The following is a 26484-nucleotide window of genomic DNA, read 5'->3' as shown; positions in this document are numbered from 1 at the left end:
AATTTAAAGTAAAAGTTCCATTGTCAAATCAAAAGGATGGGGGAATGCTGTGGTAAAAGACTTTTTAAAAATATTGTTCATTTACTTGATACCTCTAGGTAATATTAATGAAGCAAGAAGCATTCTAAGAACATTTGAAGAATGTGTTCTAGGACTGGCAATGGTTCGCTTGAGAAGAGTAAGTTTAGAGAGACGGCATGGAAATATGGAAGAAGCTGAGCACTTGCTTCAGGATGCTGTTAAGAATGCCAAATCAAATAATGAATCCTCATTTTATGCTATAAAATTAGCCCGACATCTTTTCAAGATACAGAAGAACCTTTCAAAATCCAGAAAAGTACTCTTGGAAGCCATTGAGAGAGACAAAGTATGTGTTTCTACATATTTCAGATTTTGAGATAGGCTAATAAGCTAATATTTGACCATATTGGCAACAATGATGACAGGTTGTGGTCTGTATGTAATAGATCATATTACTACATGGAGACACCAGTCCCTCTAAGCTGATGTTGCCATTCTTGTTTTTAGAAAGCTGATATTGAGTCAAGAAGTCTTGGCCTGGACTCCTACCTTAGTCATCCAGGCTCTGTGACCCTTATTTTACTTAACCTATGGGCATTTCTTTAGACTTCCAGTTTTGGGGCAAATGCCAGTCTCTAGAGAATTAGGGGGAATTTATTCACCTGATATTTTCTTATACCAGCAAAATTAGAGATCTGGTTACTATTAAAGTACATATAAGCACCTATATAAAATAAACTTCGTCATATGTTAATATTCAAATCATGAGTCGAGAAACCAATTACGGAAAAAAGAAAAATAAAAGTGTAGGCAGAGATGGAACTTCAAATGTTTACCCATCTTTAAGTACTTTGGCAGCAAAAATAATAATTATTGATTTTAAAGCAAAAGGCAGTTTTTGAGAACACTATGTATATGTATGTATATACACTCACATGTGGTGTAATTGTATGCTAAAGTTTATATTTTCCCGCATAGAACAATTTTTATTACACTGTATAATTTTGAATATATTTCTGGAGAGTGGGAACTTGTTTTTCCTGCTTCATCACTTCATTCCTATTGCGGTAGCTTCCTCATTGTTCTACCTCAGTTTATCTCATCTCTCCAAACCATTCTATGTATAACTACTTCAGTGCAAAAGAATTAGTCCAACTATTTCAACTGCTACTTGGTAAACTTCCATGGCTCCTTTATAATTGCCTCAAGGAGAAAATAGAAATTTATTCCCTCGCATTTAAAGTTTGATTTCATATTTACCCACACATTACTTCCTACACAAGCCTTTTCCAAGTCTCATATTTGTGACTAGTCTGCTCTGCACATTACTTTTCATGTTCTTAATTTTCTGTGTATGTAAGTGTTCTTGATCTCTCCCTGTTCCCTGACTTTATACGTTATTTATATAAATTTTGTTGTAATGTATTTATGTAAAATAATACCATTCTAATTATTACTGAATGGTATTAATTTCTGTCATTCTGTGTTTATATTTTAGACAGATAATGTTATTGGTGTTTATTTTTCTATAGGAGAACACAAAATTGTACCTTAATTTACTTGAAATGGAATATAGTGGAGACCTCAAACAAAATGAAGACAATATCCTCACCTGTTTTGACAAAGCTATACATGGTTCATTGCCTATTAAGATGAGAATTACATTTTCTCAACGAAAAGTGGAATTTCTAGAAGATTTTGGTTCTGATGTGAACAAGTAAGACAAATCTGCCATTTATTTGAAAGATGAGTGAATGAACATTGACATCTAAGAAAAATTTAAACATCTATATAGTTTTGAATGTATTTCCTTCTAAATTAAGCATTAAAAAAACCCTCCACACTAAAAGTCAAGGAATATATATATACATATATATATATCAGTGATAATTTTGTTTCTGATTTTTAAAAATTTATTGTGCCCTTAAAAATTCAAATGAAAATTAGATCCTACTGGATGCTTTTAACTAAGGGAAAATGTATCACTTTCTTCCTGTATTACTTATTTGTTTTTGTTTCTGTTTTTTTTTTACACCTTGTACCTATTTTTTTTTTTTAAGTAATCTTAAAGATGAAGATTTAATGTCTCTAAACTTCTGAATCCTCAATTTCCCAAGTCAATTCTCTTGCTAAAGTTTTCCAAGCAACCCAGGAAGAAGGGATCATTGTTTAATTATCGATGAAATTACATTAATGAAAAGACTAGTATAATTGGCTGTATTAGACCTTTTAGAGCTTTTAGGGACCGTCAGAGGATGCTATGGTAGTTTTCATCATCTGCCCCTGGGAATTGGAATGGAATGTTACTAGTGGCTACATATTATCTGTTTGCCTTTTTAAGTGGAATTTTTTAATGAGAATGGCATTTTTTTTTTTTTTTGAAATGATGACTAAACTCAAATAATTAAATGTCTCTTCCCTCTTTGGTACTCTTAGACCATGAGAAGAGGGAAAAAAAAACAATACAGTATAAGGAATTGCTCCAAAGTTAAGTGCATGCACACATGAAACAGAGAGTTTTAACATATTTTCTTTGATATTTAAGAACCAAAATGAAGGTTAAGGGAAAGCAACATGAATTTATTTTGAAGGTGCTTAGGAAGAAGGTCCTTCTCTATTAGAAAGAGGTAGGAATAAATTTGTTTAAATTTATGATCATTAAGGAAAGCCTCATTCAAGTGAAGCGTTTTTGTGGGGGGTTTGTTTGTTTTTGTTTTTGTTACTTAAGTGGGAGATGCAATTGGTTAGGTGTAATGTCCACATTTACTCATTGTAAGGTCTTAAAAATCAGATTTAAGAGTTTTTGAAGACATTGGGAAGCCATTTGAAATTTGTAGCACCTAATAGGAGCTGTTATAGCCAGGAGAGACTATTGTTAATGATTTTTAGGTTTTTCTAGTAATGGAGTAATTAGTGATTAGAACTGTCCTGAAGTTGGGAATAAAGAGGAACTCTTGGGATATTTTGAAGAAAGAAAATGCAGAACTTTTCCAGTTTTAAAGTGAAATCTTATGAGAGCCATCTACACCCAGAGAGAAGACTGTAGGAACTGAGTGTGGATCACAACATAGCATTTTTACTTGGTTGTTTGCCTGAATTTTATTTCCTTTTATTTTTCCTTTTTGATCTGATTTTTCTTGTGCAGTGTGATAATTGTATAAATATGTGTACCTATATTGGATTTACCACATATATTTTAACCATGTTTAACATATATTGGATTACTTGCCAACTAGGGGAGAGAGTGGGGGAAGAGGAGGGAAAAACGGTATACAAGGTTTTGCAAGGGTCAGTATTGAAAAATTATCCTTGCATATGTTTTGAAAATAAAGTTTCAATTAAAAAAAATGAATTGAAGTCTTACAAGTAGCACAATATACAAGTAGATGGAGAATTTCCATGGATTCAAGAGCTCTGGATCTGATAGTGAATTAAGCAAGTTATTTAACTTAGTGTCCCCTCTGCATTACAGAATGTTATAGGTTTTCATTGGTAGAGGAAATTATTTTGGAAGGAGTTAACCTATACCAGTGAAATGACAAATTGTGTCCAAAAAAAAAAAAAAAAAAAAAAAAAACAAATGCCATTGACTTTAATAATATGTTAATGTTATAGTTTAGAGATGAAACTGATCAGAAGGACTTTCAGAGGACAGAAGCAATTTTAGTACAGCCATATTTAATATTACTTTTAAAAGAAAAACATCTTTAGCAGATTCATGGTTTTGTATAGTCTTTTGTTTCTGTTCTTTGTACATAAAAATGTTCATCATGTTTCCTGATGTTTGTGAAGGTTCTTTAAAAAAAGGAAATTAGTAAAAATTTAATTAATTTGTGAAGTTTGTTTTATTAGTAACTATTCATTTCAAAATTTGCATTTTAAAAGAATACTTAAAATAATATGTATATTAGCATGTGTCAAATTTTCTGACAGCTAGATTTTTAAAAATTTGATTTGATTTTTTGACTAGACAGTTGGGGTTAAGTGACTTGACCAGGGTCACCCAGCTAGTAAGTGTTGAGGCCTGTCTGAATTCAGGTCCTCCTGACTCCAGGACTGGTGCTCTATCTACCATCTAGCTATCCCATTAGGTCTTAATTTAAACTTAGTGAAGTTTATCCTTGCTTTAAAATTGATGGTTTCATCCTTTTATTTAAATAGAAACTGTTTACCTGATAAAAATCTTCATCTTGTTCAGGGAAATTAGCTTAATGTCTTTAATTTTTACTTTGTTTTTGTTTCCTTGGCACTCAGCACCTAGAATAGAAGCTCAATAAATATTTAATTGATTTTTTTTTTTAATGCTTTCATATGTCCTTGGATGTGATCAGTGTGAGATTTTCTTTCATTGGTCCATTGCCAATATGGAGGTGGGGTTCAGACTTCCACCATACCTTATCCTAGAAAGAAATTCATAGATTTAGAGCTAGAAGAGACTAGTAGTACAGGATGTCCCAGAAGTCTTAGTGCCATTTTAGCTTAAATACAACATAAATACCTTAAAACAACACTAAACACTTTTGGGATGTTCATTAAGTAGTCCAATCCCTATTTGCTTTTGCTACCATGTAGTATCCCAGAAAAATAATGTTCTTCCAGCACGTTCCCTTCCATTCGTTAGTCTCATCATCCATATGATGCCCTTTACCTTTGGGTATATCTCAAATGATCTTTTGGACTCACCTTTCTCTTTAAATACACTCTTGGTGACCTCTTTAGCTCCAATGGGTTTGTTATCTCTATTCTGGGGAGTCCCCCATCCATTTATCCTAAATCAGTTTTTTAAATTCCAGTTCCCATATCACCAGCTAGCTAGCTATGTATGAGATATAAGAAACTTAGCATGTGTAAAATATCCTATCATCCCTCCCCCCATTATTCCCTTTTTCTTTCATAATTATTTCTTTCTAGGACATCACTATCCTTCTAGTCTTCAGTGTCACTCTTGACTTCTCACTCTCTCTTAGCTTAGCCTAAGTATATCCATTAAATTAGCCATTGGCTGTTTCCTCTTGGATCCCCATTAGTTTTTACTTCAACTAGAAGAGGTCTTCTAGTTAAGGACCTCCATCATCTGTGACCATATCTTATAAGCATCAGCTGATCTCTATGCATGAAATGTGCTTCTTTCTCATTTCTGCATATTGAAATGCCTTTCCCTTTCAGAATTCTACTAATATTACATTCTACGTAAAATCCCTCTTGATTCCCTTACCCAGCTTTGTGCTTGTTTCACCAAATCACCTTGATAAATATTTTTATATGTTATGAACATGCTTTCTCCTCTGATAGAGAATATTAGCTTCCTAAAGATAAGTATTTCAACATTCATAGTATGCTTAGTGTCTGGTGTAAGTTCTAAATAGATATAGATAGGTGTGGTGTACAAAAAAATGCATGTTTTACTATATCTGTGTAATAAAGCTATTAGCCAGCTCTTTAAGTTAAAGGGATTGGCCTGACTTGCACTAATACAAAAGAAATTCCCTATACCAGTGGTTCTCAAAGTATGGTCGAGAGAATCCTGGGGATCTCTGAAACCCTTTTAGAAGGTCTCCAAATTCAAAAGTAGTTTTTATTTCCAATATGGTAAATGTCTATAAATATAATCCAGATAAACAAAAACACTTTGGAGAGATCCTTATTCTCAACATTGATTATGCATCAATATTAGTTATGAGTCAAGAACTAAAGAAAATCTATAAAAAACTTGATAAGACTCATAGATTAATTCAACATATACCATTCTTCATACTTGATTTCAGTAGAAAAGTGGAAGAAATATGAAAAAAATAATAGTTCAGAAAGACGGGTTGAAAAGACTAATTAAACCTTATAGATTACAGAAGTCTTACCTTTGATACAATTTCTCCTCTCCCCCCAAAAAAAATGGATAGATGCCGGAAATCATGAATACTAATACTCGTAAAGACCACAATAAGGTATATTTTCAAACAGAAAAAAAACTAACTTGTTATGAGTGTAGGAGTATCACAGAGTTTACTTTATAGTCAGAAATGTATTCGGATTTAATTTTTTCAAATAAAGGAAAATAAGAGTGACATACAATTGAAACAATTTAATATTATTTAAACAAGTAATACAATATCAAAAATAAGTATACAACTGATATTGTTATTGTACTTTCATCAATTTGTGAAGATGTCACAGAATATATAAGGTGAAAACATTCCAAAGGCATGGAGAAAAGATAAATCAGACTTTAGTGCCACTAAAAAAGGCAATTAAGAGAATAAAACTATATCTCTCTCCCAGAATCTTCCTGAGATTTTTATATGAATGAGGGCATACTTGATTTTATTGAAGATATTAATGGAGAATAGTAGATTCACATCTTTACCAATTAATAAGTAAAAACAAAGAACACAAAAACACAATCACTGTGTGTCATTGATGGATTTAAAGAAAAACCAACCACACTAGGAAGGCTCTTTTTACAAAAATTATCTTATGAATATTTCTACAGTGTTCACTTCCTGAAAGATCGAACAGAAATAACTCTAAAATAACCTTATCATAAACATCAGGCAAGGCATAAAAGAAATACAAGATATAGATTTGCCAAAATTGCTTTGCACCATAGGGGTTCTGTGAGGATGGTGAGATTGTCCAGCCTAGGACATCAAGCAGATCATGCTCAAGGTAAAGATTTAAGTGGATGAAAAATGTCTATGCCCAGTTTACAAAAGGCATTTGTTTGCACAACCTATAGAGTTTATCCACTACTGTATGTGTGTGACAGACAGTTCAGATGGATAGAATTGAATGTGAAGAGAAAAGCAGGCTGCTATGTTGCTCTGTTTAATTTGGGAAATCAAAATGCTCTTTTCATAAATCCAGGTTTCCCATGAAAACTTAGGGTCTTTTTTTTTTTTTTTTAAATAAAGACTAGCACTTTAATAGTGTTGGTATTTGGCCTCAAGACAAGAAACACAATACTCATCAAAAAAATTTTGAAAATGAAAATGAGTTACCAATCACACAAACGATGTGAGTAGATTGCAACATAGTGAGGAATTTTGAAGAAAGGTGTAAAACGTCTTTAGGCAACTAAATGCTTGTGGTAAAGGCGAGAAATGACACAGGCTCTCAGAATATCAGAAGAAAGCGAGGAAGAATTCTACATTTTCTTAAATTTTTTTCCACCCACTACCCCTTTTCACCTGAGAAATTTATATATATATATTATATATATATATATATGATATACAAATAACAGTCATAATAATAATTTTGTAGTTCAGTTACAAGACACCATATGGGATCACAATATCACAGTTTTAAGAAGCTGGAATATATAGAAATTAAATGCTTCCCCCTTGGTCAACTTAAAAGGATATGAACATGTACAGCACTTTTGATGTTACAAGCATTGATGTGCTGCATTCTATGTTAGAAATTTCTAAATTCTGGTAGGGATTGAAGGAGTCCTACCAAACTCCTTTTATGACATAGATATGGTACTGATACCTAAACCAGGTAGGCTGAAAACAGAGAAAGAAAATTATAGACCAATCTCCCTAATGAACATTGATGCTAAAATCTTAAATAAAATATTAGCAAAAAGATTACAGAAAATCATCCCCAGGATAATACACTATGACCAAGTAGGATTTATACCAGGAATGCAGGGCTGGTTCAATATTAGGAAAACTATTAACATAATTGACTATATCAACAACCAACCAAACAAAAACCATATGATCATCTCAATAGATGCAGAAAAAGCATTTGATAAAATCCAACAGCCATTCCTAATAAAAACACTTGAGAGCATAGGAATAAAAGGACTTTTCCTTAAAATAGTTAGGAGCATATATTTTAAACCTTCAGTAAGCATCATATGCAATGGGGAAAAACTGGAACCTTTCCCAGTAAGATCTGGAGTGAAGCAAGGTTGCCCACTATCACCATTATTATTCAATATTGTATTAGAAACACTAGCCTCTGCAATAAGAGTCGAGAAAGAGATTAAAGGAATTAGAGTAGGCAATGAGGAAACCAAACTATCACTCTTTGCAGATGATATGATGGTATACCTAGAAAACCCCAGAGATTCTACTAAAAAGCTATTAGAAATTTCTAAATTCTGATCACAGATCTATTGAGTAAGAAAAAATAAAAATTTGACCTGAAGATAGGGAATCCCTCCGCCCCCCCCCAAACATTTACAGTATAAAAGAAATAATTCAAAAGGAACGTGGCATATAATTTAAGAATGATTCAGATTTTTCTCATGGAGGCAAATAAAAGGCTTTGTCAGAGGTGTTTTTACATGGGTCCGAAAGCAACAAACATTACCATTTCAATGGGCAAAATTGTCTGTCTTATTTCAGTAATAATGAGATTTTGAAAATATCACTATAAAGACAATTAGAACATATGGGCCAAAATTTATTGGAGACTGGAAATAAGAGACAACGCTTATTATATGGTGGATAAAAATCTGGCCTGAGCCAGGACTTTGAAAATTCTTGAAATAATGATTTCTTAGTCTACTAGTAGCTAATATGTATAGATGGTCTTTAAAAAGTTTATTTTTAAAGTCTTTCCTTTTCTCAACCATTTCGCACTAATTCAATCCTCACATTTTACAGATGAAGAAATTGAGACCCATAGTACCCTGTTGAAGCTTACACAGGTAGAAAATGAATAAAAGAGGGCCTCATAAATGTGGTATTTTGACCAAACAATTCATGATAATATGGTTGCCTGAATATTTTTTCTGATCCTCAGAAAATTGACAGAAATCTGGAACCAAGGGCATAATTAAAAGTCTTTTCAACATGATAGGATCTGCCAGTTTTTGCTTTGCTAGAAAAAAATCTAAACTGGTGCCTTTTCTGAATTCAATACCCATAATTCCTCAGGGCTATATTTACTGATTATTTTAGGTGAATGTACATCAGCCATTTAAAGAAATGAAAGTAAAACACATCATTGTCCAGCTTGTATTTCTGCAAAAATAATATAATTTTTAAAATATGACTTGGGTAAAAATTTTTCTTGGCTGTGCATTTTAAAAATATATTCTCTTATGACTAATAATGAGTTTGAATTTTTTTTTGATTAAAGCTATTTTTTAAAAAATCAATACTTGTACTTAATCATGGAAATAATTTTTAAAATTTAAGGTAGGATTTCTCTCATCAAATGGATTGAATTTGTAGATTTTGCCAGAAATCTTGTTACAAATAACAGATTATAATGCAAAATTAAGCTGGGCATTCAGTTTTATTTAACCCATGCTAATAAATTCCATGGAATTTGTTTTATGAAAATCCTTTCATAGAAAATATCAAGTTTGGTAACATTTACTTGAAATGTAAAGGAATCCTTAAAAGTTCAAAGAAAGACGATGTTAATAAGTTAATTCAAGTTGAAAACTTTGGTTTTCATTTACCTTTGGTTTTTTCTTACTAAAAAATAAATTTACATTACTGTTATAAACCTTAAAAAACTTTCATTTTTGAAATAGCAAATACACATTTTCTTGAAAAAAATAATTATTTGCATCATTTTATAGTTTAAAGTATGGAACAAACATTAATGCATTTTTTTCTATTCAGGCTTCTGGATGCTTATGATGAACATCAGATACTTTTGAAAGAACAAGATTCTTTAAAAAGGAAAGCTGAAAATGGGTATGTTACACGTATAAGATTAAGATAGTTCATTAAAGTGGATTAACTTGAAGAAATACTTAGACATTTCTAAAGATTATTTTTAACCCATAAACCACTGAATTTGGACTCAAGACCTAGATTCAAATCTTGCCTTTGATATTTTGCTACCTTTATAACCCTAGGGAATTCAACCTGTTTCAGTTTTCTTACCTCTTAAATGACAGGATTAAAAAAAAATCTCTTCTAACTTTAAATCTATGGTCTTGTGAATATGCTTAAATTGGGAATGTCAGTTCTCATATAAATTATCCCACCTTCTCTTTTTGGTTCAAAAGTTAATTCTTTTTCTGATCACAGAAAAAAGATTTTAAAAGACAAAGTCTACATAGACAAATCAGTTTTTCAATGAAAGCAAAAAAGACTCTTATGCAGATTTAAACTTGGTGAAATATTTGGGTGTGCTTAATGGAAACAATTCCATGGTCTTCCTGACCAGAATTTTGAAATACTAATAAGTATTTTTGTTTGTCTTAAATAGCGCAGAAGAGCCAGATGAAAAAAAAGTACACACAGAAGATGCAGCTTTAGCATCTACTCAATTAATTGATGGAGATATCCAAGCTAACCAAGCTGCATATAATTATAGTGCCTGGTATCAAGTAAGTATAAAACATTCAGATTTGGGGCTTTTTACATATGATCTAATTTCTCTAAACTTTTTATTTTTGCCACTGACTTTTTACACATGGCAATGTCAATGACCTATGTACTTATGTACTGTAAACTTCCTGGGGGAAGAGGGGAGGCATTATTTAATATTTTTTGTCATAAGAGGATATTAGTATAGTGTAGATACTACAGTGCCTAGCATATAATAAAAGCTTAATAAATGTAGAAACTTGCTGTAAATAATGCAGATTGCAAGCCATGTATAAATGTCCTACGTCTCCCATCAACTCTTTAGGACATTTATGATTTGCTCATGAGTCACTATAGGAGCCAGACACTTAAAAACCCTGCTCCTTACATCTTGATTGTATAGTAGATCCTGTTCCCGATTCCAAGCTTCCTTTGCTAAATGTTTTGGGCTTTTAGAGCCACAGCTAATTATTAGGGTATTTATTTTATGATCATTGAATTAGGAGTAAAAGTATCTGATTCTAGTACTGCTGTGCTGGGAGTTTTCTATGTCCTCAGACTTGTGAAGTGAAAGTTTTTCCTTAACTTAAAAATTACCTAATTTTGATGAATTTCCAGATTCTAATTCTAAACTGCTAATTTGTTTTTTTTCTTTACAGTACAATTACCAGAATCCCTGGAATTATGGACAGTATTATCCTCCCCCTCCGACTTGATGAAAAAAAGCATTTTAATATTTCATAATTGCTATTGTCTGGGGGGAAACAAAAACTTTTTTTAAATGAGGGGTATGAACAAAACATAATTTGGTAATATTTGATAAACTTGTCTTCCCTGTTCACATGTAACATTGGGACAATATTTCACTGAATAGCAAATAACATACTGTTTATTACTTTTTGAGGAAATTTTTTTTTTTAATTTTTGCATTAAGTGGTCTAGAATTCTCTAAACATATTTGAAACAAAGTCTAGTAGCCTTAAGGAGAAAAAAAAAAAACTGACAAGAGTCATGTCAGTAGAGCAAGTAATTCTGAATATATGTAAGGGCTGGTTATTTAACATGTCTTCACCTCATCTTATCAAAAATTATTTCAAACTTTGAAATTAAAAAGATGGTGTCCAGGTCATGTTCCAATTGTCCTTGTTGTGACATTGCATTTACTTGTAGAAATATAAAGAACTAATCCTTAAATGGATATTCGTAAGTGATAAAATGTCAAAATATTTGCATCCCTTTAAAAGTGAAATTCATTAAAAATATGCTGCTTCACATAGACTTTTGTATGTAGAATGTTTATGTATAACTTGTGAGCAGACTTTTTTGATCAAACTGATCATTTTCATAATAAAACAAGGACTTCTATAACAATTGCTTATGATTTTTTTTTAACCATATTCTAGAAATTTAAACTTGTGCCAATTAAAGCAGGCTACAAGGTGGGTGAGACTTTTGATATTTATTCATTTTTCTTTTAAATGCCAAAAAACTCTGCTCCTTGCATAATCTTGATTGTATACAGGTATACAATGTAAACCTGTAAAGAGGGTTTGCCTTTGTCACATTCAGAGGGGGACTTAAACCTAGATCCTCAACTCTTTAGCCACTGACTTCTGAGCACTCAAAATCTTTCAATGTGTATATTATTTACAACCAGCAAGAAAAACTGTGCCCATTAGTGATATCATAGATGCAGTGATGTGGAAAGAAGTCAAGAATTTAGCAACAAGTTGGGGGGCATATAACCTCATACAGTTGCTAAAAGATTTCATTACCTATAATAGCTGACATGGGGATCACCAGTAAGGTTTATTGCTTTAGTAAAAATAGGCAGATTTAGGTTTAAACATACTTGCTATTTTGTGTTCTAACTCAAGGTGTTAAAAAACCTCATTTTAGTCAAATTATCACAGATAACTGTTGAATTACTAGTGGGAAAGCACTTTGTAAAAATATTTAAAGTGCACAGTGGAAATGCAGCCCCAGAAAATCCAATGAGTCATCCGATTATGTTAATATATTTGTATTCAGGATTTTCTATTTACAACATGACTATTAAATAATAGAAAACTGAATCCCAACCAGTCTTTTACATAGTTTCAACAATATACGGTCAGTTCGAGGGGTTTATTCTCAAAATGAATGCTTCCCCCACCCCCAAGAATAAAGTCTTCAAGTATAAACAAGGCCACAGGTTTGTAGAAGTAGCTCCTGAAGTTATGTGGTTTGGTTGATAAAACATTTATCACTTCAATCAATGTCCACTAATTCCACTTCAAAATTGAGTTTTGCATTTGGTGGAATTCTGTTCAAGAAGTCAAGGTAAATAAAAAGTGCTAAATTGGACATTTACTTTAATCACAATACTCCAAAGCCATTCTCTTCTCCCCCTCCCCCCCCAAAAACAAAACAAAACTATAAATCAATAAAGGTAGTTGATGTGGACTATTCTGGAAATAAACATTTTTCAGATATCAAAATATAATATTACCTGACATTTCAAACTTAAGTTTTATAAAAGAAATGTTGGGGCAAGCTAAAAGCTATCTTCAGGAAATTTTTAACCACAGGAAAAGGCTTCTGGAATATCTTAAACCAATCTCTCTGTGGTAGACTGGAGATAACATGCACTACATGCTAGTAACTGAATTCCACGTAAGCTCTACCTGTATAAAGTCCCTTTTCTACTCCAAATGAGTAAAAGGAAAAAAGTACTTTAAAATGTAACCTGGGTTAGTTGCTTCAGAGGATTAGGCGACAATTTCCTAGCAAGCAAACGCTTGCTTCAAAAAGTAGGTGTTTACTAGAGAGATAAGTCAGAGGCTATGAATGAATGCCTGCACCAAATAGATTTTTCCTCTCGACTTCAAAGAAGAAAATAAAAGGATACTTTGCATCAGGCTGTCCTTTCTTGCCATAAGCCCATTCAGGTTCAATTTCCAGGCGAGCCTTTTCTCCTTTACTCATTGTTAATAGTGCTTCATCCCACTAAAAGTAAAAAGAAAACATGATGAAACAGAAAGTCCAAATAAGTCTATCTTTAACTTTATAAAAATAAGAGATCCTCCCTGCCTCATTTTCCATTCTAGTTCTTAAAGCTGTTTATGAGGCAGCAAATCATGAGTTGTGGTATGCAAGAGCTTACAAGGCACCGAGAATAAATTCTCAACCTATTTAATCTATGATATAGCTATCTCAAACGGTGGATAATCTCAAATTTAGCAGAAATTTCTTGGGGGGAGAAGAAAATCCTTTCTGAAGCTATTTGGAAGGGGGGGAAAAAGGCCTTAAACAGCAGCAGAAATATAAGTGGGGTAAAACCCACCATTCTAGCTATAACTATGATTTTTTTTAAAGTTGTCTAGTTACAAAATTCATTCTGGACTCTGGTGAACAGTCAAAAAGCTTATTAAGCACTAACAGTGTCTTAGACCCTGGGATAGAGATAAAAATATAATGAATGAAACAATCCCAAATGTTTTTTTTTTTTTAAACTAAAATATAAAACACCTGAGTGCTGGGATTCCTATTGTATTATTTGGTTTTAATATATAATTCTGTACTTACGTTTCCATATTACTAGCTAACTGCTAGGATCGAAAACAAATTAAGATCTGATGGAATAGAACTTGAAAGTTGCCTTATGCCTCACTTAGTATAAATGGTATAACTGTAATGAAATATGGTCACTTAAATTTCTCTTTGTTGAGTCTGTATTTGAAGGGTAAGAGACAGGTGAAAAGTTTCAAATAACAGACCTGTCCATATGCATCAAAGTGGCAAAACATTACTTGATTCTTTTCTTGTTCCTATAAGCACTATAGAATTGCAGTAGTAAAGGAACTTTGAGGTTATCAAGTCCAAACCCCCTCATTTTTTAGTCAAAACACATTTGAGTTTTAACTTAAAATTCCAGAATTGTGTTACCACTAAGCTACATGAAATGTTAAAGTAGAAAGGGTTACTAGGTACTAGATGACCCAGATAATTTGGAAGATACTATGTATAGGAGGAAGCATCCCCAAATTATTCAGGTATTTAAAGCTTAACAAAAATTACCAATAACAAGCAAAACCCAAATCTGTCATTTAGTGATTTATACATAATTCAAATAAAAACTAGAATTGTTTTATTTCTATTTTCAAAATATCTCAATGCTTTAGTAAATAGAGAAAAGAATTGATTACAAATTTATACAGTAAAGGCTGTTAAGTGCAAGGATAAATCTTATCTTTGATAAGAACTGACAATGTCTTCTATGGAATAGAAATTCAAGTATATGTTGATTACTTACTCCTCTGATAACTTTACCCACTCCAACTTTAAAACTTAGAGGCTTAGCATTCTTTTTCTTCTTTGCACCTGTAAAACAATTTTTATGTATATGTTCTATTTTTTGAAAACTTAATTTTTTTTTAATTTAACCAGTTAACTGATTACATTATTGCTGATGTCACTATGCAGGCTTTTTGGAAGTATAAAACAAAGTAAAAGCCAAAAAAAAAATCAGATGACTCAGAATTCTTTATTGTTTTAAATATTCAAGCTTACCACTGAGAAGAAGCTTTATTTGTTTTTGGTTGTTCGATTAGGCTTGAATGACGCTTAGTCCAAGTATTTCAGGCCCTATAATGCTGCATCATTCAAGGCTGGGGAATTAGGGGATTCTACTCAGATTTTGAATTAACCTATCGTTATCAACTGTGTTGAAGGCACAGTGCTGTCAACAGCCTATCATCAGCTAGTGAAAAAGGAGACTTGTTAATAAGACATCTTTTATTTATATAGTGCTTTATGGTTATAAAACATTTTCATGTAATTATCTAATTTAATCCTCACAATAGCCTGTACAGAAGTGCTGGTGTTTTTATCCCCATTTTACAAATGAGGGAACAGAATCAAGGTCAGTCACAAAGATTTGCCTAGACTACAATCTAGGTTTCTTAACTACAGGTTCAGTGTAGTTTGAAATAAACTAATGGTTCCCAACTTGTGGACCAAGGACCCTTTTTGGGGGGGGGGGGGCAGATGAGGGAGGGGGAAAAGGAACAGTAAAATTGTTACAAGGATCATCAAATCCACATATGTACCAAGCATTGTCATTTTTTATAAAACTAAACTTCCAATAAAAATACAGCATGATTAATGTATGTATTATCATTTTTAAAATGTATATAGATGCTGTTATGATTACTAAGTCATTAAAAGTTTTTTAATTCATAGCAACTTTTTTGTCGTGCATTTTCTCAGTCAACAATACAAAAATGGGAATAATATAGCCTGTGACATGTCTTGAAAAATAGAATCTCCTTGCAACTCTACAGTAGGCTAAAAAAAAATTATTATGGAAATGTCTGAAAGTGGATAATATAAGGCAATGGCTACTCTATTTTCCTAACTTATCTGCACAAATAATACATCATCTTTCAAGTAAAAACAAACAATTTACATGTTTACTTACTAGTTTGAATATTAGTATCAAAAACAGTTCCATCCTGTAATGTTCCAGTGTACCAGCAATGAACAATATCTCCTTTTTTGGGAAAGTTAGTTTTATCTCCCTTCTTAAGAATAGATTTTGTGTACTTTGGTGGACCCTAAATAAAAGATAGAGATAAAAAATTAGTCATGTTTTTTAACATTCCAATTTTTATTATACTAAACAGTATGATTAATTTAGCTATTACTAATGAATACTATATTCCAGTAGAAATTGGATCCCAAGATTTTTATCAAATCTAAAATCTGAATGTTAAAGTTAAAAATCATTGAATTTTATTCATTTACAATTATTAGTACACTTGTAGGACCATGATTTCTCTATGAATATATAGTAACTTTAAAATAAATTATTAAAATTAGCTCAATACCTTTTTTAAAGTTGGATGTTTGTTTGGAGTCATTTAATTTTGGAATTTTCAGAGTTGGTTTGATTTCATAAGTATTACTACTTCACCTTTCAATCCAATTAAAATATTTGTAGAAATCAAACTGTTATAAACTCAGCTTTTGTCAGATAATCATGCCATAATTTGCTTTTTTTATGTAACATGTTCTCTAAGAGCTAATTCAGTGTCAATTGATCAAAGATGGACAGAAGCAGCTACACCCAAAGAAAGAATACTGGGAAATGAATATAAACTGCTTGCATTTTTGTTTTTCTTCCTGGGTTATTTATACCTTCTGAATTCAATTCTCTCTGTGCAACAAGAAAACTGTTCGGTTCTGCACACATATATCTAGGATATACTGTAACCTATTCAACATGTAAAGGACAGCTTGCCATCTGCGGGAGGGGGTGGAGGGAAAAAATCGGAACAGAAGTGAATGCAAGGGATAATGCTGTAAAAAAATTATCCTGGCATGGGTTCCATCAATAAAAAGTTATTTAAAAAAAAAAAAAAGGAAAAAAAAAAAATAAAATGTTCTCTAAGTTGTCATGTAAAGCACTGTCCTTTTTATGCTGTTTGTAAAGAGATAGGATTTTTAGCAAAAGGAGTATTTTCTATGAAGTTTAAAAAGTATAAAAAAATTGGTTTGAAATTTTTGATTTCTAATCAGCTACTGCTGTTTATTCTATTGACCTAGATCTCTCAAGTCCATCTCCAATCACATAGCCACCACCCTAGTTTAGGCCCTCACTTTTGCAATAGCTTATTAATTAGGCTTTCCAAGTCATTTGTCCTTATACAAAAAACCAATCTTCTACATAGTTGCTAAAGTGTTCATTGTGCTGCATAAAAGTCTGACTACATCTCTCCCCTATATTCAAGTGCCAATAGCTCATTACCCTACTAAGATTTTGTATTAATTTCTCTACTCAGCGTTTAATACAACCTTATATATCTGTATGAGCAGTGCTCAAGAGGTTGGTGTAATGGCTTTTAGATCATTTTGTACAGTCAATTATCAAGCACATATTAAATGCTATGTACCAAGGCTAGCACTGTTCATACTGAAAAAAGGTTGTGTTAAAAGCCAAATGGAAAAATTCTATTTCAGTTGTGGCATTAGGAAGAAACAGATGAGATTTAAGCAGTGAAAAAAAAAAAAAAAAGGCTGTGCAGTACCATGGATTATAGGCTACAATTGGAATCCAAACCACTAATTCAGAGATTTCATAATTTTCCACATGGACTATGGCAAAAGCCTCCTAATTGTCACTTTTTCCATTCGTTTCTCTTTGCAATCCATCTTCTATAAAGCTGCCAAATTAGTATGCCAAGGAAAAGCATTGCCTCCCGTAGCTTCTAGAGTAAAATATGAAAATTTGCATTTAGAAGTCCTCTACAGTCTGACTGCCATATATCTTGGGTTTATCACATACTCCCTATTTCATGTATTTTACAGTCTAACTCTACCAGCTGATTAGTTGTTCTGTCTGAAATATTTCAAATTCCATTTCTGTCTGCTTGCATAAGCTACCCTCCTTGCCTCACTGACCTTCTATTTTTACCTTTGCCTCTTCAGCTGCTACCTCCTATATGAAAGGGTTTCCTGATCACCTCCTTCCTTATTCCACCCCAGTTGTGTGCTCAAATTTTTAATGACAGTAAGTTCTGATGATGGCTACCATTTTATTTCTAATTCTTTGCAACCTCAGAATTTAGCCCAACATCTTGCTTATCTGGACTGAAACTTTTTAAGTGGATTATCTAATAAGAAAAGAACATGAAATTTTACTATTATAAAAGCTCCTGATTCCCCATTTGAATTTTTATAGTCTACAAATAATATCTCTATTTTTGGATCCTTTCTATCTCTATGAGACCCAAAGACTAAGTAATATAATATCACTTTCAGGAGGAAAACAATAATCAAATGGTCAAGATTATGGGGACTACAGGAACTTAACTGGGTGAAATCCCTAAGAGTTGAAGGCACTATAATCAAATTAGTCCTTACATGGACAGATTTGTTTCTAAGAACCAGATTAAAGGATAGCTAATTCAATATAATATGTACCAGAAACTTGATCTGTGAAGACAAAATGAGAACTATTCCTTGTCTCAAATTTACATTCTATTAAGGGTAAATATCATGTATAAAGAGAATGAAATAAAAATTAAAAAAAAAAAATCAGGGTGATGAGTAGAATACCAGTTAAGTGGGGATACCAGGAAAAGTCTCATATAGGAGACTGTACTTTCCCATAGATTTGAAAGATGCTAGAGATTCCAATTGGCTTAAGGAAAGGGGAACATTCTCAGGGATATGAGATAATCCATGAGGAAAAATATAGAATGCCATGTTAAAAAATGGCCAATAAGCAAGCTTGGCCAGAACATAATGTGAATGATATGAAATCAGTTTAGAAAAATAAGTTGAATGGCTAATATGGAAATGTTGTTTGCCTTCAGTGAGCAGGAAGAATTATAGAATTCAAAATTTTAAAAAAATGAATGTTAAATATTTAATGTAGTGGACTACCTGCCATCTAGGAGAGGGGGTGGGGAGGAGGGGAAAATTTGGAACAGGTTTTGCAAGGATCAATGTTGAAAAATTATCCATTTAATGTTGTAAAAAAATTACCCTGGCATGGATTCTGTCAATATAAAGTAATTATTAAATAAAATTTAAAAGAAAAATTATCCATGCATATGTTTTGTAAATAAAAATCTATAATAAAATAATTTTTTTAAAAAAATGAATGTTAATTTTTTAAATGTAATTTGAAAATACTTAAATGAAATTTTTTAAAAAAAAGAAAGCCAGAGTGAAAGTAGATTGCAAAGAGTTCTAAGTACTCAAAGGACTTTGCATTTTATCACAGAGGCAATAGAAAGCTATTGAAACCTCAACAAAGCGGTGAGAAGGGAATATCAAGTTGTGTAGATGTGTAGAGAATGGGCTGGAGGAAAGATGACCAATTAAGAAGTGATTGCAGCTAGGAGGACATGGAGACCTGAATTAGAGTGGCAGCCAGATAAATAAATAAATGAATACACACACTCTTAAAAGCACTTATCCCGTAATAATATATGGGTAGTAAAAATGACAAAAGTGATGAAGATACAGATATAAGAAATATTTTTGGATATGGACAATAAGAAAGTTTGACTATGTTTATTGCAAAGTTGGTTTTTTCTTTTCCAATAGAGTGAAGAAGAAAAATGCTTCATAATTGGGAGAAAAAAAAAAAACTTTTTTTAATAGATAGAATGAAGAATCAAAGAAGACTCTTAAGGTTGCAGGTGACTTGAACTACTACAATACTGTCATGGATGTAATGAAGTAAGAGTTTCATGGGGAAAAGAAACTTTGTTTAATCATGTTGTATTTGATATAACTATGAGACATCAAGGTAGATATATGAAGCAGAAAATTTTGGTGAAACAGAATTGGCATTTAGAAGAACAATAAACAAATTTGGGGGTCTCTTTGTAGGCAAGGAGATAGATAATTGAACCCATGGGAATGAATAAGATTATAAAAAGAAAGTAAAAAAAAGGACCCAGGGGAAAGTAGAGATATTTATGCAAAAGAAGGAAAACTAAGATGATAATTCAGATATTCAAAAATCAGGAAATGTCAGGTTTATGTCAGGAAAACCATATCCCCATTTTAACTTCCTCCCAAGTTATATATTTAAACAATGTCAAATATGTAAGAGGTCAGAGGACTAAGAAGATCCTTGGTAACCTTGGAAAAAGCATTTATAGTTGAATGGGTCAAAAATCAAATAAGAGAATAAGATGTGAAATGGGCAAGAGAGACACTAATTTTTATGGGATATCAACCTAGGCTGAAAAGTCTAAGGAGTTCTAAATACCTCAATCATTTATTTTTAGCGTCAGAAGTTTTAAGCATAAGGTAGGTTCAGGTTTCCAAGCATAGGAAGAGGGAATTCTCAAAGATCTATTTCAATTTCCATTTAGAATCTTTTGGTTAGAAATTCACCTGAAAGTTTAGAAAAAATTCGGCTCAGGACTAGAAATCAAAAAAGCAATCCAAGATTAGATCTCCAGATTTCATTAACAATACTTTAAAATTTATATATGAAAATAAAAACAAAGTTGTGATATACTGTATGACACTCTACAGACCTCATCCAAAGTCTCTTCAGGTTTGACTTCTTTGGATTTCTCTTCATCAAGTTTTACACTTTTCACCTGCTCTGTCACTTTGGCAACACTCTCAGTACCTTTGAAACGCTGTAATAAAAATTCCTTATATGTTAACATATCAAGGACAAGCCCTTTTCATGAACACTACACATGAGGAAATGTGGACACCCCATGCCAAATGAAAAAAATGTGAAAAGAATATATAAAGTTTAACAAAATAATTGGCCTAAGGAATAGAAAACAAAAGTTATTAATGTTTTTGCCATATAAATCATGAGCTAATTTTCCAAAACAACACTTGAAATACAAACCAAAAAATAATCCTAAAATACATCCTTGATTTAAGATATATTCTTGATGTTACCAAAAACAGAGTTGTTCTACAATAACACTGCTTATACATTTTAATCTATCTTATAAATCTGATAACACTGCTTATACATTTTAATCTGTCTTATAAATCTGCAAACTCCACTATAACATTCTTTTTGTCAGTTCATCTTTGGATTGCTCCTTTAGATTGTTTATTTTATTAAACCCAAAATAGCATTTTCATGAAACAAATTGATGACAAGAGTTACCAAACAGTAAGAATTTTTCAATCACCCTATCATCGGCTACCATTGGGGCTGTAGTAAAAAAGACAAAATTTAAATAGTCCCAACCCTCAAAAAAATGTATATTCTTGGGGATGAAGAGTGGGTTAAAGGGAATAGGGATGATATGTTTCTGTTATTCATTTATTCACTTAAAAAAAAAAATCCTTTCTGCTAGAGCAGTGTAAGAGTACTTTCTGAGATGTTTGTTGCTACCAGAACCTAAATGTGTAGCACTAACAAACTCATTAAAATGGGGATTCTTAACCTTTTCTATGTCATGGACTTCTCTGACAATCTAGTAAAACCTACAGACTCCTTCTCAGAATAATGACTTTAAATATAAACAAAACATTTAAGAAGTACAAGGGAAACCAATTATGTTAAAATATTTGTTTTTAAGAAACAGACTCAAGATTAAGAATCTTTGCATTAAAAGGAAGAGCTCTGGTTTCATCAAGGCATTTTTTTTTTGTTACAAAACTTCAGATTTCATGAAGAAACTTTTGTCTCCCAATACAAATCTGCATATATTTCATTATGTGATAAAAAGTAGCTCACATTTATATAATGGCTTAATGTTAAAAGTGTTACTCACCCCAGCCTACCTTACGGCTCAAAGAAATGAAGACACATATTTAACTAATATCAGAGCCAGAATTCAAATGTCTATACTCTCTCTTCAATCTAAAACTTTTCCCACAAGACTAAATCACAGAAAATTGCTTCAGTAATATATCTAGATTTTCAAAGTGCTTTCATATCCATATTCTCATTTTGTTATTAGAGATCAAACTTAATAAAAATCAAGATTCCCAAAATATCACAATATCACATGATATAAATTAACTTCCCTAGATTGGCAGATCATATATCTTGATATTTTAGAAAAACAGCAGACAGATATTATACACTCTCTTGTATAATTTACTAAGTATAGCTCTAATGTAGTTGTACATATGCACATAAAAGCATATATATTTATTCCTATCATTTTTTAAAAATATATTTTTTCCAAATACAGATAAAGATAGTTTTCAACATTCTTTTTTTTTTTGTTGGTTTATTCCTTATCTTCCTCCTCTCCCCCAAGACAAAAAGCAATCTGATTTACACACACACACACACACACACACACACACACACACACACACACACACACACACACACACTCTTAAAGAACAAAATGTCAAATGTAATTATTTGAATATCTGTAGAAGACACTTACCTTACTTTCAAAAAGATGGTTGTAGGCTGTAACTAAATGATCCTTGTTTGCTGTCTTGGCAACATTTTTAATGTTTCCTAGTAATTTATGTTCTGCAAGAAACTATTAAGGGAGAAAAGTTAAATATTATAGTAATTCCCCAAGCAAAAGATGCCTTTACAAGATGCTTTCCTTCCATGCTTCATTCTCTTGGAATTTCTAGCTTCCTTCAAAGTGAAGAAGTTGGTAAAAGAAACAATTCCTTATTTCCCTCAATATCCTAAATCATTTATTCTAAATATTTTCTGCATTGTTATCTGTATACATGTTGTTTCCCCCTCTCCCAAAAGATTGTAAACTCAATGGTTGGCAGAATAAACACTCAATAAATACTTGTGACCAGAAATGAACTACATAGAAAGAGATATTAATTTTTTTTCTATTATGTTTACTCAAAGTGCTAGTCGCACTATAATTTATTTACTTTTTTATTGGGGGGGAGGCAATTAGGATTAAGTGACTTGCCTCAGGTCACATAGCTAGAAAGTACCAGAGACTGGATTTGAATTCAGGTCTTCCTTACTTTAGGGTACTGACCCTAAGTAAGCACTGGCTCAATCCATTGTGCCACCTAGTTGCCCCACATCATAATTTTTTAAAAAATATTTTTGTTAAATATTTGTTAAATATTTTGTTAAAATTATAAGGCAAAAGAATTATGCTACCAGCATTGCTGGTTTTGATACTATTATGAATCTAAGACTATTAACTAAAAAAATTGTAATTCCACTTAAACTAGATAGATAATTTATACTATTGAGAAAATTAAAAACCCTAGAAATACCCTACAATCTACTACTGTACAATAATACAATGCAATTTATGAAGGTAAAAAATTAATGTCTCCTTTCTCATCTCACAACTGTGTGCCATACTTATCTTTAATTCCTCAATGTTCCTCAAAGTACTAAACACCTAATAGAGAGTAAGGAACTCAAGGTACAGATAAGAGACATTTTTCATGCTATTTATATAGAACAGCTTTTTTTTTTTCTTTATTTGAAAATAAAAGGTGGGAGGTCGAAAGAAAGTGCATTCTGGTTAATTTGAAAAACACAGAATTTAATTAAATCATTTACTCCTAGTATTCACTACCTCCTCTGTTTTAATCTAGGTATCTTGGCTCTTTTCATTCTGCCTTCTATATCCAAAAATTCTCCCTCAGTGGCTTTCAGTACAGCTATCTCCTTTGTTCAGAAGTCATTTTGTAATCTGGCATACAATCTGACACAAACTTTTTTCACTTTTTCATTTCTACAAAATCTTTTATCTTTCTTTTATGTGAAATACTTGGGTAACATTCTAGACAGGTATTTATTAAAAACGTAAAAAAACTAAAATACATATTGAAAGTTGTTTTCTTAAAAAAAAAAAAAAAAAAATTCAGGTACCCCAGGGTAAAGTCCTCTTTTATGCAGAGCATCTGAGTATAATAGCAACTGAGGTAGACTGAGTTTGAAAGTGGCTTAACTTTTTTTTTTGTCATGCACCCTTCTGTCAATCTAAGAGAAACCCCTTTCAGAATGCTTTTAAATGCATGAAATAAAATACATAGAATCGCAAAAGAAACCAGTTATACTGAGCTAATTATCAAAACTTTAAAACCACCAAGTTCCGTCCTATGCAAATGCTTATGAATATAACGGAGATTACAAATTTGGGAATTGGCCCTAGGATGCCAAGGGTGCCTTTAGAGTAGGATTTCTTAAACTTTGTTCCTGACCCCTTTTCGCTCCAGAGATTTTTACCAAGGGGTGGGGGTGCAGACTCCTGTGTTTTTAATTTAAAAAGTTTACAAATGAAAGCGTATTTATCATCAGTATTCACCACCCCCACATTTAGTTACAGGACTCTACAGTGGGGTCACGACCCCACAATTTAAGCCGCTGGCCTTTAGAGAAAGAGCACAAGGCCAGACGGCCCTAGACACGCGAGAGGGCATATTCCCACTCCCACATTCCCAATTCCCTGTAGGAATTGAGTTTCCAGGGAACGTGTTTCAACAGGATTTGAAGAAATGAAAATGGAATTAAACAAAAAATTTAAAAACGTGCAGGCGATGAGAGAACACGATCCAAGTCTCAATGCCATTAGCAGCGGGGAAAAAGAAGCTTATTAGGTCCCACAATCCCCCTCGGGCTCCTCTCTCGCCTCCTGCACCCGGCCCGCGTACACAGTCTTGGCGGTCTCCTTTCCCATCTTCCCCTGTCCCCCCTCCCTCAAACCAGGGGAGGCGGGACTTTTTCCAGGGACTCAAGATTAAAACACTAAGTTCTAGTTCCAGTAAATGGAGGGGGCTACTCCCCCCACCTTAGACCCAAGACACGGGGTGCGCGTGGCGAGGAACACGAGGCGGGAGATAGAATGTTATGTGGGGGGGACTGGAGGGGGAGAATGGTTGCCCCCTCAACTATCCCAAGCCCGGTCTCCTTCCTGCCCTGAGGTACCGAATCCGAGCCGTTGTCCTGAAGAAACTTGATGATGTCCTTCTTGGGGAGCGCCTCGCTGCGCAGCTGCTCCGCACTCCACAACCGCTGTGGTCCAGCAGCCGCCATCTTCCCCCTACTGCCTCTAAGCAACTGAGCCCGCCCGCCGCAACCTAGACCAGATCCTCCCCCACAACTCCCATCCCCGAAAGAGGCGGGCCAAAGGTTCAGTGTCTGCGAGTCATAGGCGGAATTCCTGTAGGAGCCTTGAGCAGGATTGGTCAGGGCTTTGAGTGACGTAGGATTCTCCTATGAAGGCTCCCCTTTTTTGGTATGGGGGAAGTGGCCAAATGGGTTCCGCCCTCTTCTTCGTTTTGGGGGCAGCTTCTCATTGCATAGAAGTCAGTTTTTAAAATTAGGCTGGATCCTAGATATAGTACTGTGTTCAGTCCATATTCAAAAGGCCACAATCATATCTGAAATATTATTTTAATGAAAGTTACAATGCTCAGAAAAAAAGACTGAGATTGGCTTTTGCTGAACTAGTTTTTGAAATTTTTATGGCGGGGGAAGAATTGTGCATATTTGTTAGCCTAAATTTCCCCTTACCTTTTCTGCCTCACATCCTTTTGTGAGACATCTATAAAATAAGAAAAACAAAAATCCAAGTTCCAGACTAACATCGACAAAAAAAAAAATCCCTGTGATTTGCAAGCTACTGCTCAATTTTTACACTGCAGTTGACTTAACTTCATGTGCTTGGGCCAAATCACATTCTCCTTTGACCTCAGTTTCTAGAGTGTAGCCTAGAGAAACTTCTCAACTGTCCCTACAGCAGGGAACTAAATCTTCCGTATTCAACCACGTTGGTTTATGAACAGTTTCAGTAGAAAAGCCTCCCACTGGTGAGAGGGGGAACTTACTTTGTTCACACTCATTGGCTTGATGTTCTTTCCTAGAGTTTTGGGAACATTACTAATTATGACTCAAGTAAATCCAGGGATTCCCCCAAAGCAGCAAAATAACAAAGACTCTCAACATACAATATAAATTAGTTATAGGGATAGGTAATTTTATCACTCCTCAGAAAGAGAAATGCTATGTGAAGATTAATATAATAAAGTACTACAATGCAACAAAAATTTATTAAGCTCCTACTATGTGCCAGGCATTGTCCTAAGTGCTGGACAGTTTCTGCCCTCCACAAATTTATAATCTACTGAGGAAACAACATACGAACAAATATATGTAAAACAAGCTATATACAGGATATATAAGAAATAATTTTAAAAGAGAAAGCTCTGGAATTAAGAAGGATAAGGGAAGACTTCTCATAAAAGGTGATATTTTAGTTGGGACTTGAAAGGAGCCCGGGAAGTCAGCTAATAGAATGATTAGAACAGAATTCAGTAACAATTTATACCTATGCATTATAAGGGTTGGTAGGCTAATTTAAACCTATTCAGGACAACAACACAGGTTTATAATACTGCTAATAAGGAAATTCACATTTTATCTTATCTGGGAACTGTCAAATAAAACAGCCAAGTTTTGGTCAATCTTTCCATGGACTATCCTTTCCAATACAGGAATTCTTGCCACTAAACTTGTTCCTGATGCTCCTTCCTTTACAAATTGCTGGAATTTTCCATTTCACCAGGTCATCTAAGGAAATATAAATATCAGGTTTTAGAGCCCAGGATCTTGGTCTCTGAATTCAATGTCCTTTTGATTGTACTATGCTGAATTTAGAAAGGGTTGCAGAGTACAGTTATTGAGAGGGTAGAGAATCATTGATCCCTGAAAAAAAGTGCTATCAAT

General features: G+C 33.0%; 2 protein-coding genes and 1 non-coding gene across 5 annotated transcripts in view; 2 read left to right on the top strand and 1 right to left on the bottom strand.

Annotated features, from left to right (window-relative positions):
- The window catches only part of PRPF39 (pre-mRNA processing factor 39), a 45470-nt gene extending 33792 nt beyond the window's left edge, over positions 1-11678 (top strand). For all 3 annotated transcript variants that reach the window (XM_051977698.1, XM_051977699.1, XM_051977700.1), the window contains 5 exons: positions 99-367; positions 1554-1738; positions 9612-9686; positions 10207-10327; positions 10967-11678. In XM_051977698.1, coding sequence (XP_051833658.1) covers positions 99-367; positions 1554-1738; positions 9612-9686; positions 10207-10327; positions 10967-11023 — 707 coding nt within the window. In that variant the 3' untranslated portion in view covers positions 11024-11678. The remainder of the gene's footprint in view (positions 1-98; positions 368-1553; positions 1739-9611; positions 9687-10206; positions 10328-10966) is intronic.
- LOC127552703 (small nucleolar RNA SNORD127) lies at positions 429-515 on the top strand. Its single transcript, XR_007951555.1, has one exon. It is a non-coding gene; the product is annotated as a small nucleolar RNA SNORD127 (small nucleolar RNA).
- A 636-nt stretch (positions 11679-12314) lies between the features above and the next one.
- Positions 12315-24825, bottom strand: FKBP3 (FKBP prolyl isomerase 3). The gene is made up of 7 exons (XM_051977701.1): positions 24685-24825; positions 22199-22300; positions 20354-20461; positions 15769-15904; positions 14602-14669; positions 13198-13295; positions 12315-12612 (listed from the first exon to the last, which is right to left on the bottom strand). The coding sequence occupies exons 1-7, from the start codon at positions 24790-24792 to the stop codon at positions 12558-12560; spliced, it is 675 nt and encodes a 224-aa protein (XP_051833661.1). The 5' UTR covers positions 24793-24825; the 3' UTR covers positions 12315-12557.
- Between the last annotated feature and the right edge of the window lie 1659 nt (positions 24826-26484).

This window comes from Antechinus flavipes, chromosome 2 (genome assembly GCF_016432865.1).
Source record: "Antechinus flavipes isolate AdamAnt ecotype Samford, QLD, Australia chromosome 2, AdamAnt_v2, whole genome shotgun sequence".
Taxonomy (NCBI): Eukaryota; Metazoa; Chordata; class Mammalia; order Dasyuromorphia; family Dasyuridae; genus Antechinus; species Antechinus flavipes.
Note: the sequence above shows the minus strand (reverse complement) of the source record. Positions and strands in the feature narration are given on the sequence as shown.